The sequence below is a fragment of the Pseudophryne corroboree genome, chromosome 5 (genome assembly GCF_028390025.1).
Source record: "Pseudophryne corroboree isolate aPseCor3 chromosome 5, aPseCor3.hap2, whole genome shotgun sequence".
Lineage (NCBI taxonomy): Eukaryota > Metazoa > Chordata > Amphibia > Anura > Myobatrachidae > Pseudophryne > Pseudophryne corroboree.
This window is the reverse complement of record NC_086448.1, coordinates 686,265,733-686,284,041: the sequence shown is the minus strand read 5'-3', so window position 1 is coordinate 686,284,041 and position 18,309 is coordinate 686,265,733. Positions and strand designations below refer to the sequence as shown.

At 44.0% G+C, this 18,309-nt stretch overlaps 1 protein-coding gene across 1 annotated transcript in view; it reads right to left on the bottom strand.

The window, feature by feature from the left end:
• Nucleotides 1-524: 524 nt before the first annotated feature.
• Nucleotides 525-18,309, bottom strand: part of NKAIN3 (sodium/potassium transporting ATPase interacting 3) — a 1,038,088-nt gene continuing 1,020,303 nt past the window's right edge. Inside the window, exon 6 of the mRNA XM_063923781.1 lies at nucleotides 525-1,266. Coding sequence (XP_063779851.1) covers nucleotides 1,253-1,266 — 14 coding nt within the window. The 3' untranslated portion in view covers nucleotides 525-1,252. The remainder of the gene's footprint in view (nucleotides 1,267-18,309) is intronic.

Here is an 18,309-nt window from a genome sequence, read left to right as displayed (position 1 = left end):
AAAACGCAGGCGTGGCTGGCCGAACACAGGGCGTGTTTGTGACGTCAAAACAGGAACTGAACAGTCTGAAGTCATCGCAAGCTAGCAGTAGGTTTGGAGCTACTCTAAAACTGCACAAATTAATTTTAGCCGCTCTGCGATTCTTTCGTTTGCACTTCTGCTAAGCTAAAAATACACTCTCAGTGGGAGGCGGCATAGCGTTTGCACGGCTGCTAAAAACTGCTAGCGAGCGATCAACTCGGAATGACCCCTTAAGTCCCACTCATCACTCCACAGACTTAAATACCTTTATAACTGAATACATCCTGTATACCTGTAATTATTATTGCTAATTGAAATACAAGATCTTTGTGTGTTTTTGTTTTTTTATTTTTTATTTTCTACAGCTAGCCATTTGCCACAGATGGTAAATTATATAAGTATTAAAAGCCAATATATAAACCTGTGTAAAAGATAATGGGGGTAATTCCAAGTTGATCGCAGCAGGATTTTTTTTAGCAGTTAGGCAAAACTATGTGCACTGCAGGGGAGGCAGATATAACATGTGCAGAGAAAGTTAGATTTGGGTGTGGTGTGTTCAATCTGCAATCTAATTTGCAGTGTATAAATAAAGCAGACAGTATAACCCTGCACAGAAATAAAATAACCCACCCAAATCTTACTCTATCTGCACATGTTATATCTGCCTCCCCTGCAGTGTACATGGTTTTGCCCAACTGCTAAAAAAAATCCTGCTGCGATCAACTTGGAATTACCCCCAATATGCACCACTGCACTCAGCATACAGAAGATTGCATTTGTAATCTGTGTAATCATACAAGTACGTCAGCTTTTATTTATTTTACATTCTAGAAGCGTTAGTTTTCCTTCACATCAAAATCAAAATTAATATTCAATTGAATACACTCTTGTTTCACATTGTATCTGTATGTTTTGTGGAGGTAAAAAACACCCGGCGTCCATACTGAAAACACCACGTTTCCACAGATCCATTTGTTTCATGCTACATATTATAAAAAGAAGAATATATAGGAAAATAATGTACAAGTGTCTCCAAGTGTCCAGTTGACTGAAATAATAAAAAAAAAAGACAATTCACTGATAAAGACAGTACGGGTCGTCATTGAGAATTCCGTGTCCTGCATAAATGTTTCCATTCACAATTAAAAATAGGTGCCAATTCTTCCATGGTGTGTATGCTTCAGTGGTTGGTACAGTGATATCGCTGAATCGAATGTGGTTCCTTTTCATGTTATTTGTGCCGACCTAAGAGAAAAAAAAGATAGTATTATAGATGCTGAACAAACACTTGGAATGTGCCTATTAGTTGTATAGGACAGAATATCAGCAGCTGCAGGATCCTGGGTCTTACAGTAAAATGGGTACACACCTATACAATCGTGTAGCCATTCTTTGAATTTTGAACCATTCATCTGATGTTGCAAGAGTATGTATGCACCTCATACTTGCCCACCCTCCCGGAACGGCTGGGAGGCTCCCGAAAAATTGCCCCAGAAAGGTGGGCAAGTCTCTCGCTGCGGTGCAGCCCTCCCCTCGGCCGCCACTTACAGAGCACATGTGTGCTGAATCGAATCATTGTAGCCCCACATCTACTATACAATGCCTGTAAAATTGGCAGGAGTGTGTCCACAATGATGTGACCGCGATCAACACGCCTCCTACCCTGAGCCATGCCCACACCCTGCCCCCCATGCCACATTACGCCCACCCGCTTCGCCAAGCTGACTGCCCTCTCCCGGAGGGGGCAGCCAGAATGTCGGCGACTCTGCGCAACTTCAGCTGTTTTCAAAGATGAAAATGTGTCGCGTTGAAGGATCACATCTTACAGTATGTGCTATTTAATATTCATCCAATCTGACATCTGATCGTACAGCTGGACATTACTCCTATACTGCTGCTGCTGCTGCTGCCTTTGTGTCTTTTCTGTCACTATTTTAGACAGATACAGTTGAAGATCACAAGTTACTGTAGGTTGTATGGGTGTGTATGCATTGTAATACGGCATGTGAAGCCAAGGCTTGACCGGGATATGGAAGCAGCAGGCAGCGGGAGATGTACTCCTCCCAGAGGTATGCTGGGAAAGACTGCGGGTCGCCAGCGGGGTCAGGAGCTGCAGACTCTGGACCCACTGAAGAGGCAGGCCAAATGCCGTAAAATGACAGGACAGTCCCCTCCCGGTCAGAAAACAGTCCCCCGTGGTGCATGAACAGGAATAGTCAGAGGGGAGCCCACAGAAAGGCTCAGATGAGGAGGAATAAGCTCCAAAATGCAGCCACAGATCTGGAGTCACGCCATGATCCCATAATTATTATAATTTATTCCTACTGTAGTGCAGGTGATTCCTGACCAAGCTACTCCCTATATGGAACTTCCCTCTTAACAACTACAATCTATAAACTGGGGTCCCCCCCCTTTTTTGGGATGAGTGTACATAAAGAAATCTAGAAAGCGCTAAGTGGGACTATACTGTATATTTTCCTTTTAACTTCTATAAGAAATTACAGATAATGGCTATTAAACAGAATATTTATTTTTTATTAGCAAAAAACAAGTAAAAATGTTTAGTCATGTAGAAAAGATAAAATGTAAATTCTCTAGCACACAGGATCTTCAGATATAATTACATAAAGATTCAAAGCAACCTGTGCTCATAAAAACAGGATTCTTAATAAAAAAACAAACGGAGACAATATAGTTAGCGCTGTCAGCTAGAAAACTTCCAACATCAAGGACTTAAAGTAATCCCTATGTATAAATGATTTACAAATAATCCTTAATAAAAGACACATACAGTACAGTATATGCAATAATGTATTATAGACAGTGAGGATATACATAGGTAACTGTTTCAGTAATCTCAGTGTGTAAATGAAACTGAGTATGATAGAGCTATTTGATATCACTTGTGCAGTATAATACATATTGGGTTTTATTCAGACCCGAACGCAGCTGCGCGTGTGCGACCCTTCACCTTGCAGCTTCATCCTGGTGGCCTGCGGGGGGGGAGGGGGGGTAAGGGGGTACGTTGACGTTGACTCTGCATCTTGTGGGCGCCGTCCAGACAATGCAGGCGTGTCCGGACTGTTTTTGGGGCGGCTGCGTGACATCACACACAGCTGCTCCGAGGAAATAAATGATGCCAGGCCGCCTGCCAGTGCAGAAAGGATGTGCAGGCAGGGGTCATCCTCTAATCGATGCGTTCGCAATTAAATTGCGAATGCATCGTGGGGTGGTGAACACACACATGCTGGGCAGCCTTGCTCTGTGCTGGGTGGCCCCCAGCATGTGAGTAGATGGATGCAGATCTCGCTGCAGGAAGTAAGATCTGAATTCATCTCTGAATAACCCCTTTATACATACAATACATATTTTGTATGCTGGAATCATTCTTCGTATAATATATATATATATATATATATATGGCACGGATTGGTGGGCGGCACTCCAAGGATTTGAAAAAAAGAGTCACAGCTACACAAGCATTATGTCTTCAACGTTTCAGACGCCTTTTATTTGCGCCTTTCGTCAGGATACAGATCAAACAACATTTACATACCTTTATACCCCCAGAGCGTGAGAAATCCCTCCTGCTGCTCTCCTGCTTCCGGTGCCAGCGTTATGACGTCATACGCACGTCTGCATGATCACGGTAGCCATGGAAACCGTGGGCGGAACTATCACCCCAGCAACCCAAATAAACATGACTACCTCAACAGCCGGGCCAGCCGGCCCCGCAAAGTCACGCTGGCTGCGGAAACCAGGAACAACACGAACGGATGCCAGATAGAAAAAGCACCAACGTGACATACATATCATACTCCTATCTACAGCCACATCGTGCCTGCGCAACCACACACACGCGGCACAAGTGGCTCCAGGAGTGTGTCCCTACTACACAATGTTCCCTGCACCAACAACCACCTAATCCACGACCATAAGTATAAGAAATACCCACTCCAGGTGAGGGCGTCATTATCAAGGTACAGGCATGTATATGTATACTCAACATCCCTAATAGGTAAATTAATATCCAAAACGGAAACAACAAATTAGCCCTGCCAGCCAAGATAAAGACCCCCCACTCACCGAAAACATCTATAATATAGGAGATTATAAGTACATGCAAAGTTTCAGTTATCATGCTAAGAGGTTATAGTCAAAAAAGAGACAAAAGACAGTGTGATTCAAAGGAAACAGAGGAGAGACAAATTCTCATTAAGACCATAGGGCGCTACGGTATTAAATTCAAATATCCATCGTGACTCCAACTGTAACAACTTTCTGTTGCGATCTCCTCCCCTTGTCATTGATGGAACATGGTCAATCAGTTTGTACCGTAGGGCTGCCATTGTATGCCTTGCCTCCTTGAAATGCCTAGCTACAGGCTGGTCGATTTCTTTGCCTTCCAAGGCCTGTCTAATTGCTGACCTGTGCTGCGCTGCCCTTTCCCTAAATGTACAGGTAGTCTTCCCAATGTATGCCAAGCCACATGGGCACTTGATGATGTAAATTACAAATTTAGATGCCTGTAGCTAGGCATTTCAAGGAGGCAAGGCATACAATGGCAGCCCTACGGTACAAACTGATTGACCATGTTCCATCAATGACAAGGGGAGGAGATCGCAACAGAAAGTTGTTACAGTTGGAGTCACGATGGATATTTGAATTTAATACCGTAGCGCCCTATGGTCTTAATGAGAATTTGTCTCTCCTCTGTTTCCTTTGAATCACACTGTCTTTTGTCTCTTTTTTGACTATAACCTCTTAGCATGATAACTGAAACTTTGCATGTACTTATAATCTCCTATATTATAGATGTTTTCGGTGAGTGGGGGGTCTTTATCTTGGCTGGCAGGGCTAATTTGTTGTTTCCGTTTTGGATATTAATTTACCTATTAGGGATGTTGAGTATACATATACATGCCTGTACCTTGATAATGACGCCCTCACCTGGAGTGGGTATTTCTTATACTTATGGTCGTGGATTAGGTGGTTGTTGGTGCAGGGAACATTGTGTAGTAGGGACACACTCCTGGAGCCACTTGTGCCGCGTGTGTGTGGTTGCGCAGGCACGATGTGGCTGTAGATAGGAGTATGATATGTATGTCACGTTGGTGCTTTTTCTATCTGGCATCCGTTCGTGTTGTTCCTGGTTTCCGCAGCCAGCGTGACTTTGCGGGGCCGGCTGGCCCGGCTGTTGAGGTAGTCATGTTTATTTGGGTTGCCGGGGTGATAGTTCCGCCCACGGTTTCCATGGCTACCGTGATCATGCAGACGTGCGTATGACGTCATAACGCTGGCACCGGAAGCAGGAGAGCAGCAGGAGGGATTTCTCACGCTCTGGGGGTATAAAGGTATGTAAATGTTGTTTGATCTGTATCCTGACGAAAGGCGCAAATAAAAGGCGTCTGAAACGTTGAAGACATAATGCTTGTGTAGCTGTGACTCTTTTTTTCAAATCCTTGGAGTGCCGCCCACCAATCCGTGCTGTCTGCTGGGCCTTGTAGTGCCACGGGAGGGCACCCAGGTATTTACATATTTTTGTTGGAGTGCCGGTCATACGTGTATATATATATATGCGCACAATATAGAGTCATAATGTTCAATGGCATTGAGTAAGAAGTATGTAAATCGCCCGCATTCATGGCCTTCTTCATATAGTGGCTGTCCCGACCACCGGCCGATTCTCCAGATGCCCCAATCCGAGAATCGCCGTGCGTGACTACTGGATTACTTTTACCACGTCACTGCCACTAGCAAGATGATTTTAGTGACTAAACCCAAGGCTGTCTTCGCTTCAGCCTACACACACTTCTTAATAAATCACAAAATAATAGCATGGACCATGAGGCCTTTGGGCATAAGAACACAGACCAGAACTAAAACTTAAATGTTTAATTTCAGGAATATCTTAAGAGCTTTAGTTAAAAAAAAAAAAAAAGTTACAAAGAGTATGAGAAATATTTAAAAGTACACACAGATTAGGATACCATTTCAAATAAAACAAAAGGGAGGATAATTTCAGAAACCTAACTTACTCAACAGCAGATAAGCCTTCTGTGTGGAGGGATTTCACAATGAGATATATGGTGCATTCCTAGCTCTTAGCTGTGTCCCTCAAGAAATTAACAACACAGTATGTATGAGAGGGGCAGATATAGCCCCCTCACAGCTGCAGCCCCCACCCTTTCCTTAACTCTCTCAATGCTGTGTACATGGGCAATGAGAAACCAGATTTACTTTGGTTTCACTTTCAACAGCTGTCTCTCTTTTAAGATTCAAGAGGTCAGGTTTCTTGACCAGGCCTGGTTTCCTATAATGTTTCTCCTAACTATAGTTTATAGCTTCTTAGATAAGGTAAGGGCCATCAACTAACCTCTGACTCCCCACTATACATCAGTGTCCTCTACTCCCATATCTGTGCAGCTATGAGTTCACTTAGAGGACAGGCTGGCAGCTATGTAGTGTCACAGACTCCATTACAATATACACGTAGACATTACATACAAGTCTTATATCGCTGGATGCAAGTGAATGTACCATTTGCCACAGTGGCCAAAGTGGATATTAAAATATGAATACTGAAATATATATAATAGACCATAGAGGTACTGGGAAATAAGTAGAGATAAATAGAAAGCTTTCTATTAATGACTTTATCTAATGTGGAAGAAAAAAATGGAAAAATATATACTTTTACGGGAAAACTGCTAGAGAACACTAGAAGACTGGTTTTTCGTAATGGTGGGCATGATACAGTTATAATAATAATAATAGAATTATGGTCCGTGGGGAGTGCAGGAAGAAACAAATATAGGAGGTGTATTACTACAGGCACCTATAAACACTATATTACAGGGTAAAAAATGCCACTAGGATCATTGTGTCTTTTTAAAAAGGGCTCTGTGTTTTATTTTATTTTTAAAGACATTTAGGAGCAATGTGTTGTGTCATTTGTTACTTAAAAAAAAGAGAGAAGTTTTTTTTCTTTTTCTAAAACGTGTGTGTGCACATCAGGCTTGTCTTAATTTAACCTCCCGCTCTGGGGGGCGACGCATGCACAGAAAATGTTACAACATCATCACATGTGACATCATGTTACTAAAAAGCCAGCCACCACGGGATTATGGGTAGCGGTGGTCACCAGCTAGCAGTGCACACGACAACAGTCTGAGTGGAGGTTAGTGTGCTCAGCAGCAGTGTCAGCAGAGGTGGAGGCGGCATCAGCAGCAGTGGTGGCCTCTTCTCCACCATAATGGACAATAAACCAGAACTGGAGTCCACGGTGGCTGGGCAGGAGAAAGGGAAGAAACTGGGTTCTGAGTGTCACAGCCATTAACTGCACTCTGAAAGAGCACTCACTGATACTCATCCATGGCTGTCACTGAATGCTCTGTCTGGGGGCAGGTAATGCCTGTAACACTCAGCACCCACCAGTTTCTTCCCTTTCTCCTTTCAGCATTTGGGTCTTGGGTTAGTGTAAAAGGAATCTCTCCTTCAGTGGCCTCACTTAAAAGGAACAAATTTTTTTTGCAAGTTATATATGCAACTTCATACTATAGTTTTCACCTGCCACTGTCCTAGTTACCTAAAGTATAACATTAATATGGAATCCACTCATATTTATGATATTTATTTATCATATTTATACAGTGACGGACTTGGGGATGAAGTGCTTACCGGGAGGATGCTGTGATAGGGGCCCATACAAAGGGGTGTGGCCAGCTTCCAGAGGGGGTGTGGCCAGCCTCTATCGATGCTTGGGTAACCATTAGGAAGTGCATGGTCTAGGTCTTTTAATATATTTATATAGTAAACATTGCTAGTGCATGCCTGGTAATGTGACAGAACAGCAATGCACTTTAGAAAATACACCACAGTTCTGTGGCAGCATAATATAACATATGTATAACTAGGTGATTCATCGCGCCCTATGGGCGCTCTTCACACCGATGTGAGGGGCTATGCCCCCTTAACCCTTGCACGCTCTTGTGGCGTGCAATAGTTGTATTATATGGAGTATTACCTCCAGTCATAATTGTGTGAGTGGTTAAATATTGCACGGACAAATGGCATGCAATGGTTAAGGGGTCGTAGCCCCTTGCAACGGCGTGAACAGCGCACGCAGGGCCTGATGAATCACCTAGTAGGTGCTGTGGTTGGGGGAGTGTCGGGTGCGGGCGGGCCGCAGGTGGGGGAGGGGTGGTTGTGGGGGTGGTGCGGGGGTGGGAGGGGCTGGTGCGGTAGTAGGGGAGTGGCGAGTGCCACGGGTGGAGGTCTGGAGCCACCGTGGGTGTGGGGGTGGGGCGGGTGCAGGGGTACTGCAGGTGGGGGAGGGGGTCCAGAGCCACCGTGGGTGGTGGAGGGGGTGTGTGTGGGTGACGCGGATGGGGCCCGGAGGTACTGCGAGTGGGGGAGGTGCGGGTAATGCTTCTCCTGCTTCTCCTTCTGGAAGCAGCTAGGCTGCTGTCCTCACTTTGGCAGTGGCTCTCCCAGAGACTCGCACAGCAGCCAATCACTATTGTTAGTGCCGGTATCCCAACACACCGCATTACAAGGAAGAAAATGCACTCAATAAACTACAGCTCACAGCAGCCCTTAGCGCCTGAATGCTTCGGCGCTAAGGGCTGCTGGGAGCTGTAGTTTATTTAGTGCATATACTTCCCTGTAATGCGGCACCATGGGAACCCGGCGCTAACAATAGTGATTGGCTGTCAGAACTGACTGACTCACTGAATCAATGTAAAAGGTGAGAGAGCTGTGCAGTGTCAGCATCCAGACATTACCCTCCGCGATATCACCCACTCTGTCTGTTACATTAGCCATCTCGGGGCTTCCATGCCGACCGGCCAGGTGCTGTGTTGCGGAGTCAGGGCTTCTGGGGATCTGCGTGCGTCTGTGGTGGGGAGGCCCTTCAGTGACATCACGTGCAGAGGAGGCTCAGGGGCTCAGAGAGTATGCAGTGCTGGGAGGGCTATGAAAGCCTTCCGCTGCGCCGCTTTCATACACTTCTATGCCGGTGGCCGAAGCAGCGTTTGTTTCATGTGCGCCGCAGCTAGGAAGTGGGGATTGTTGATGCCGGAGGGGGCAGGCGGACTGGCGGCAGGACATAGGGGGTCATTCCGACATGATCGTAGCTGCGCTAAATTTAGCACAGCCACGATCACTTACACTGACATGCGGGGGGACGCCCTGCACAGGGAAAGTCTGCCCTGCATGTCAGGCACCCATCCCCCCCCCCCCGCACAAGTACAAAAGCATTGCACAGCGGCGATGCATTTGTACTTGGAGTAACTCCCAGCCAGCGCAGCTCCTGCGGCTGGCCGGGAGTTACTCGTCGCTGCCCGGGTCGCAGCGGCTGCGTGTGACGTCACACAGCCGCTCCGGCCGGCCCACCTCACGGTCCGGTCACGCCTGTGTTGGCCAGACCGCGGCCACAAAACAGCGAGTAAATGCCGCCGTGCCGCCCCCTCCCACCCGGCGACCACCTCTGCCTGTCAATCAGGCAGAGGTGATCACTAGGCAACGACAGCCGTCGGCTGTCAGCCATGTGCCAGCGCACTGCAGGCCGGCTCATGTGCAGTTCTGACCTGATCGCTGCACTGCGATGAACTGCAGCGAGCGATCAGGTCAGAATTACCCCCCATAGGACGCTGCAGTAAAAGGATTTTTTTCCTCCCTATCTACAGCGCAGAGACTTGCTGCAGATGCAGTGGCATACCCTCCAACTGTACCTTTTTGGCAGGTACAGTACCTTTTTTTTATGGTCTGTACCGAAGTTTGGCTCTCCAAACTTCCATTGAAAGTATAGGAAAAGGGACGTGGCCATGCCACTGTACCCGTGGCCACGCCCCTTTTGGAAATTGTAGCAATTTTTCTGTGTAAATTGTTGTAGGGTATGTTGCTGCAGATGCAGTGGGCCTATTTTGGGGTGTGGAGCTGCAGCTCCATCAGCCCCATTGTTAATCCTGCTCTGGGAACACACAGCAGCCAAAGGGCAGAGCCTCCCATTGGATGTAACCTGTGTGGGAGGGCGTTTCTCGCCCAATCAGCTGTTGACTGGGTGTGATAGACCTGCTGCTAACCCAATGAGAGCTCCTAGCCACGCCCAGCGTTAGACACACAGTCACAGAGAGACAGATTTGGGCACAGTTTGGAATCTGATCCCTAGAGGAGTGGGGCCCACCGGGGGGAGCAGACCAATTCTGTATTTATCATTGCAGAGCTGACGCCATGACCATTTTCCACAGTGTGGTAATATTCTGCTCTTGTTTTCCTCATTTATTTTCCGATTGCATTAAGATGATCTGATTTACAGTAGGTAATAGAAGTACAAATTGCCTTTAATTCTTCCAATAAGTAATTCAGCTGCAGGTATTGTAATTGGAAGTAAATGGGGAAAGCATATGATCAGTGACTACGGTTTATGCTGTTTAAAAATGCTGCTTATACTGCCGTTCTATATTGGTACACAGTATACTAACACTAGTTTGCAATCAAGGTTTGTGACTAGACCTGTTAATGTGTGATCCGATCGCACCACACAGTATTATTACTGTGATATACCCCCGTTAGTGCCTGCTCGATTTATGTGCTTGTTTTAGGTTATTACGCTGTGAAGGACTTTTACTGATTTATTGATTCACTTCAGGAATTTGTTTTGCCTGTAGTACCACATACATCTTCCAGCATGAAAACTGTGGGAGAGTTATAATAACTGCTGCAATTTCTTAGCCTTTTATCTAGAAAATATCTGTAAGTCACAGTCTAAGGTAACAGGATACATCAGGAAGGAGCTCATACAGTCCAGTCTTCTTGTCCTGTACATTTTCTTACACAGAAAGTTCTAGTTAGAGTTTGGAAAATAATAATCATACAGTAAAAACAATAACAGCAATGATTATTTTTACAAGTACATTTTAGAAAAATAACAGCATACTTGTAATGAAAGTTTGTGGATGACACTCAACAGCTAATAAAGTAAATCAGTAATGTCTCTAAGGAACCCCTATTAAGCACTGTAGTTAGTCCTCTCACAATTGAATACGTGCATGGAAAAAATGTAGAAGATAAAACATACAGTAGTGTAATGTTATTATAACATTGTCCAACCTTAGAGCCTATTCATTATCTTGAGTTGGGTCGGGTGCTCCCGATAATTAAGTATCTAACTCACTGCGAGTAGAAGCAGTGGACAGAAACTCACCAAAACAATGCAACATTACACTGGTGAGGAGACAGAAGATCCATAGATCAGCTGTACCAGCAATCCCTGTCACCGCTACTATCACGAACCTAGGCACGGTGATTCTCCGGATACGCCAATCTGCGAATCCCTGCCACGTGACACCATTACTGGATACCTGAGAGCATGCATTAATTTCAACACGGTCACTCCCACCAGCCAAAGTACAAACGTTTAGGGTATGACCCAAGGCAAACTTATGGCTTTTGCCTGCACCCAGAATTATTAATATTTTGGTAACGCCTCTTTCAGAGAGTTGGGTTGGATACACAACAGAAACCAGAGCTAAAATTGATTATTTAATTTAAGTGAAACACTTCAAAGCTTATGTTACAGAAGAATGTTACAAGATATAATGTTAAAAAAGTCAAAGTCACATGAGTGAAAACCATTTCAAGGAAAATAAAAATAGGGAGATAAAACCCACGGATCCTAGCACATGCAGAGTGGAACGATGGGATGAAGTGAAGCCTCTTCAGATATTCGGGACATTACAGAGCCAGAATGCTTCTCCTGACTCGCTTCTTTGATAATGCATGCTTTGCTGTCTGTGTTTCTCCTATTTAAAACTCAGGCTGCCCGTTCAGCCCCCCCCTCCCCACTCCCTCTGGAGAGTTTGTTTTTAATCCTTCCAAAGCCAGAGAAGGCATTGAGAGTCAGCTCATACTGGGATCCCCAGCCACTCGCTCAGGGGCGAATGGCCTTATCTTCTAATGGCCTTTGACGCTCTGGCCATGGTTCTTGTGTAAACACAACTATGATATCGGGTCTCTTGGTCATATACACAGGGGCTGGCTAATCAGATTTATCAGTCATACTAAGACACTGTTGTAGCTAGCTGAAAGGGGTCAGTAAACCACCTGTTGGGAGATATCTTCTATTTGTCCTGAAAAGACATTTGCAACGCAATACAACAGATCAAATACAGTACTACTTAATATAGTTTTTATGTATGCAGAGAAGGGGATACAATATGCTTCCTTGAAGCCTTTCTGCTTGACTTATCCCCGGACTTGCTACCTTGCCACATAGCAGAGTTCCTGCTGTGAAGGGGCTGTTAGAATGACCTTTTCACACAGGATTTATACATAACCACACAAAGGGATTTGCAGAGATTGATCAATACAATATTATTTGCAGTCATGCACATTCTGGCGTCAGAATGGCGTCCAATCATGACAGCTACTTTAGCAGTGCTAGTGCACAAGTGTGAACACAGGATAACATATGCTTGACATTCGGTAAAGGGAAACATACAGTTTCAAACCCCTCTTCGCAATGCAGGACTTATTCCATAGGGTCTCAGCAACATCTGACAATGGTAAAGTTTACCACTGCCAAGCTCCGAAAATGTATTTTTGGAAAATGATTAATTTAGTTTCCCATACTAGTGAACATGAAAACGACAAACACAATCAGCCAGCCCCTGTCCACAGACCTCTCCATCAGATGGTTACCACTAGTGGTCCCAATAAAGAGGGCAGGCAGCAGAGCAGCGGGTGTTAACACCACCGCATGTAGTCCCAGGGCTCCGCTCACAGCAGGAAGCAACCGCCAGGAAGAGCACTCCAGCCAACCATATCCAAGATGGCACCAGCTTCCTCTGTGTGCAGAGTGGAACTGCAATCCCAGATATAATGAGCCGGAGCAGGTACAGAGGGTTCAAAGGATAGGACAGTCAGGATACTGGGGTCAGTGGAGAGCACTTGTGGTTTTGGGCAGCCAGCAAGTAGCAACTAACAGTAGGCTAAGATTTAGGTAGGGAGATCTGTGTCCATCATCTTAGTTAGCTTTGCCACATCGCCGGAAAACACTGGTCAGATCAGTGGTGTCTACGATCTTTGAAAATCGGCATACGGTGGGACAAAAGCTGTCCCGATGCCCTTTGTCCTGGATCTGAGCCAATATGTTACATTTTGGGACAATCCCAATCCCACCAAAAACTGGACTGGTGGCAACCCACTGAATAGACCTTAGTGACGATATAGAAAAACAGAAATGTGTCTTTATACTTTCTCCCAAAGAGGAAGGAAAGAACTGTAGAGTATGCAGAAACCATTATATGTATCTAGTTTTTCTTGAAATAAATGGAATAAAGCATAACATATATAAAAAAAATTCAATGAAGTCCTCCAATTTTTAATGATGCATGATCACAACCATTATAAATTGGATGACTTCATTGAAAAAAAGATATATATGATATGATTCATTCCCATTTATTTCAAGTAAGAGTAGATGCACGATTTGGTGTCTGGATACTCTAAGTTCTTTCCTTCCTCTTCTTGGGAGGAACTTTAAAAGACACATTTCTTTTTCTATGAATCATCACTAAGATTAAACTATGGGTCTAATTCAGACCTGATCGCACAAGCAAAATTGTTCTCTAATGGGCAAAACCATGTGCACTGCAGGGGGTGAGATATAACATGTGCAGAGAAATTCAGATTTGAGTGGGTTATTTTGTTTCTGTGCAGGGTAAATACTGGCTGCTTTATTTTTACACTGCAATTTAGATTTCAGTTTAAACACACTCTACCCAAATCTAACTCTCTTTGCACTGCACATTTGCCCATTAAAGAACAATTTTGCTGCTGCGAGCAGGTCTGAATTAGGTCCTATGCTATGATAACATTACACTAGGTTTTATTTTCTATGGTTTTTTTCTGCACGTATTGAATACATATATTGTGAGAGGACTAGTCACAGTGCTTAAAGGCGGTCCATAAGAGCCATTACAGAATTATATTTATGCTGATGATGATTATTATGCCGATGATTAATATAATGGGAAGTAATACATAGAAAATAATTTGTATTCAAGCCATACGGGTGATTATTGCAAAATTGTGTAGGAGCCCATATTAATAGAAGTTTGCTTTCATTAGTGTATCAAGCACTGAGGTCGGTGCAGCTATGGGAGAGCCCCCCATTTTCACTAAATCAAACCCTATACTTGCAATGCATAGCAAGTCCTGTATTTAAAAATGTTTGCATGATATTGCAGAACAAAGTTATTGGACAATTATTTTTCTAAACAACAATAAGGGAACTTCCACAAATATTTTGTTTTTAGATCATTAGGAATAACATGATTTTCAAATCATTGTTATTGTTTCCTTGCTGCTTTATGGTTGAAATACAGCACTTATGAACTTTAATTAAGAATACATACATACTGATGGATGAGAGTTGGTTCAGTCCAGAAATCAGAAGACTTGTGTAGGTTAAGGGCCCACTGTATGCTGGCTGTTATTGGGCTTACTGATACAGGGCAAGTACATGTCATCAAGGGCATAGCTCCATAGGTGCAGGGAGTGCAAGTGCTATGGGGTCCAGAGCAGAGAGGGTCCCGGCTTCCCTGTCACAGTTACATGTGTTGTATACATTTTCCACCATTAGGTGGTACAGTACATAGGTTTCTTACAAACTTTTGCCTTTTGACCTACAATATATCTAGTTATGCCACCTGGACCTGCTCATTTTAATGGGTTATAAAATGAACTGGATGGCATTATAATGTTACATACTATGATCTGGGGCACTGTAATATGGCACAATATGAACTGGGGACACTGCATATAGTAGTGTGAATTGGGGAGACTGTGTGGCATAATGTGTACTAGCAGCCCTACAATGTGAAATAGGACACTACTATGGTTTATAAAAAAAAAAACATAGGCAGTACTATGTGGCACAATATTAACTACGGCACTACTATAGTTCAGTAAACTATTATAGGGCATACAATGAACAACTGCTGCATAGAGGTGTCTCTCTAGAAGCATTGGGACAGGTCCACTTCAAAATGTTGCTATGGGGCATCAAAGTCCTGATTATGCCCCTGCATATCATGATAGGTATTTTAGCTGTTATGATGTTTTTCCCCACTGTAGTAGTAAGCCCCACCACCTGAGCTTCATCTGGTTTAGTTCTTCTCCACTGTAGTGGTAAGCTTAACCACCTGAGCTCCATCTGGTTTAGTTCTTCTCCAATGTAGAGGTAAGACCCACCACCTGAGCTCCATCTGGTTTAGTTCTTCACCACTGTAGTGGTAAACCTCACCACCTGAGCTCCATTTGGCTTAGTTCTTCTCCACTGTAGTGGTAAGCCCCACCACCTGAGCTCCATCTGCTTTAGTTCTTTTCCAATGTAGTGGTAAGCCTCACCACCTGAGCTCCATCTGGTTTAGTTCTTCTCCAATGTAGAGGTAAGATCCACCACCTGAGCTACATCTGGTTTAATTCAGAGTAGGATGCGCCACATCAGAGACTCTCATAATTACAGCTATGTTTATTCTAGTGACTGGAACCAGCTTCTCTGTGCATGAAAAGATTTGAGCCACATACAATTGATTGAGGCTATTTGCCTGCCAAACAAGAACTATAATCTATGCAACAAAACACTTACTTGATCTACAGTCTTAGGAAGCTGTCATTGTTTCTCGAAGAAATAACAACCCATATATATCCATCACTGTAGTGTCTGACGTAATACTTTGTTTTACTAACTGCAATATTTCTAAAAAGCTAAATGTTTTCTTCCTTATAACATTATCATTTGCACTTATGCCAGGAACAATTAATCATCATTACTCTGAGGGATGAGGCACTGCGATTTCCTAACTCCTACCTATGCCTGAATCAAGTAGAGCAACATCAATCTGAATGCTTTATCATTTTAACTGTGAAAAGACATGGAGCCTGCAGACGCCAGCTCTGCGGGGCATGCAGCACTTTCCAACTGACAGTCTGCAGCACCGCTCTTTGAAATTTAAGTGACATAGAAAAACACTGAAAAATAATTGTCAATTTTACATTTAAAACTTTTCACATTTGCATATGTTAAACCTATATTTTAAAAAACGAAACAGTAAAATTGATCACCAATACATCTATATATTTTTTACACAAGTATAACGTATATACCATTTTGAGGATGTTCGTTTTTGTTTTTTTTAGACATTTACAGAAATTCTTATAAGACTTGATTAAGCATGAATGCATATGTATTACAGCAGGGGTGGGGAACCTGCGGCCCTCCAGCTGTTGTTGAACTACACATCCCAGCATGCCTTGCAACAATTTTAGCATGGCCAAATAGCAAAACTGTAGCAGGGCATGCTGGTATGTGTAGTTTAACAACAGCTGGAGAGCCAAAGGTTCCCCACTCCTGTATTACAGGAATGAATGTCTCAAGATGGTAATACAAAGGTTTGGGGCGGGATGTAATGAAGTTTCAGTTTGGCGGCCGTGCGGGATGCCAGCCGAACTTGGGCATGGTTTAGCCCTATACATGAATGCCCCTAAAAAAATAAAAAACGCATAGCAGCGAACAGGTCTGAATCAGGCCCAATGTCTCTAGTGTTCCACTTCTCCACTCTTAAGAAGGTTATATTCTCTCTTGTGTGACACCACTTGGCTACGTTTTAAGGCTAAGCTTCATTCTATAGATTCTAATTGAACAATTAGTGCCAAAATATTCAATACATGGAGAATTTAAACATTTCCTGTTTTCATGGTTTTAACATTAGAAAATGGACTGTCTCTGCTAAGTTGCTAGGTGACTTTGGGGTCTATGAATGTACAGTACTATTAAGCCTTGGAGAGAGGTAAAGTGGAGGGAGAAAAATTAACCAGCCAATCAGCTCCTATTCACCATGTTACAGGCAGTGTTTTAAAAATGACAGCTGGGAGCTGATTGGCTGGCAATTTTTGGTAGATGTATGAAGGGTTGATATAGGGGGCGATATATCAGCGCACGTATTACTGTGCTAGAGTATGCTGCATGACAGGATATCAGCACTGCTATCGAAAAGATAGCATGCCGATATGCAGAGAAATGTATGAACGGTCAGCAGCACTTACCGTTCCGCCACCTGCAGCTGTTGAAATCGTTGCCCTATCTCCACAGCTGGGACAATTGTGTCCCTGGCTGTGGCGGCTGCACAGGAGATCTTGTGACAATAGCGAGATCTTGCGCATGGCCAGAGGAACCGCCCAGGAGGGAGAGACTGATGCGCTGTCGGTTCTACCAGGGATCGCCACAGGGGGGGGGGGGTGTCACTCCCCTGCTCCGGCAGAGAAGATGTTAGTACATCTTGTCGGTGTTGCTTTCTGCTTCGCCTCGATAAAGGGGTGAAGCAGGAAGCATAATACCTGCACATATAATGCATCTATCCCTCCCACTTTATCTCTCTCCGAGGTTTAGTACATAGACCCCTTTATGCCTAGTAAGCAATCTAGCAGATATAAGTGATACTGTTTGCTAATCACAACACAATTTACATAGATTTGGACCTAGACTTTGTTTTGTGATCTTTTTCCTATCTTCTCTTCAAAATAAATGAAGTTATAAAACCTAGAGAATGAGAATAAAGAGTGATAATCAAATAAACTAAATAAAAGGTGTACAGCTGCTCAGAATTGAGAACAGCATTTTCAGTAGCACATTTCCTTCCCAGAGTCTCATTTTTTTTGCTATTTGGTATTGCACTGGGGTAGCATAAATGCCCCTAGATGAACAGTACTTGTTTTGTGATTCCTAACTGGTTTCATTGATTCCTCCTACTCAACTGTTCCATGTTACTTAATAATAATCCAATTTCCCAAAAAAAGATGCGTAGGGTTCAGGCAGAGGCGTCACTAATCCCCTTAACACCCGGTGCAGCGGGCACAAAAGGGGGCATGGCTTCTCAGCATGGGGGTGTGTCTTGCTATCCAGACCCCCGTTTTCATCATGCCGGAGGTTTGGGAGGAGCGGACTGCCCCTGGAGAGTGCTCCTGCTGCAGTGCCGGCTCCTACACACTGACACTGTAATGTCACAGTTTAGCACCCGACTCCTGTCACTGAGCAGTAGCTGGCACTTTGGTGTCACCATTTCTCTTGTGGCCACAAACAAATAGAAGATGGATAGTAGCAATTTCAGGATGCCCACTGCGCAATTCCAGTACTTGAAGTAACCCTAATGTGTTTTGTCCTGGGAACTTTATCAAAGGGTGTTGTCAATCTTTTGATATTAGCCTGATGCAGGATTGGACCCT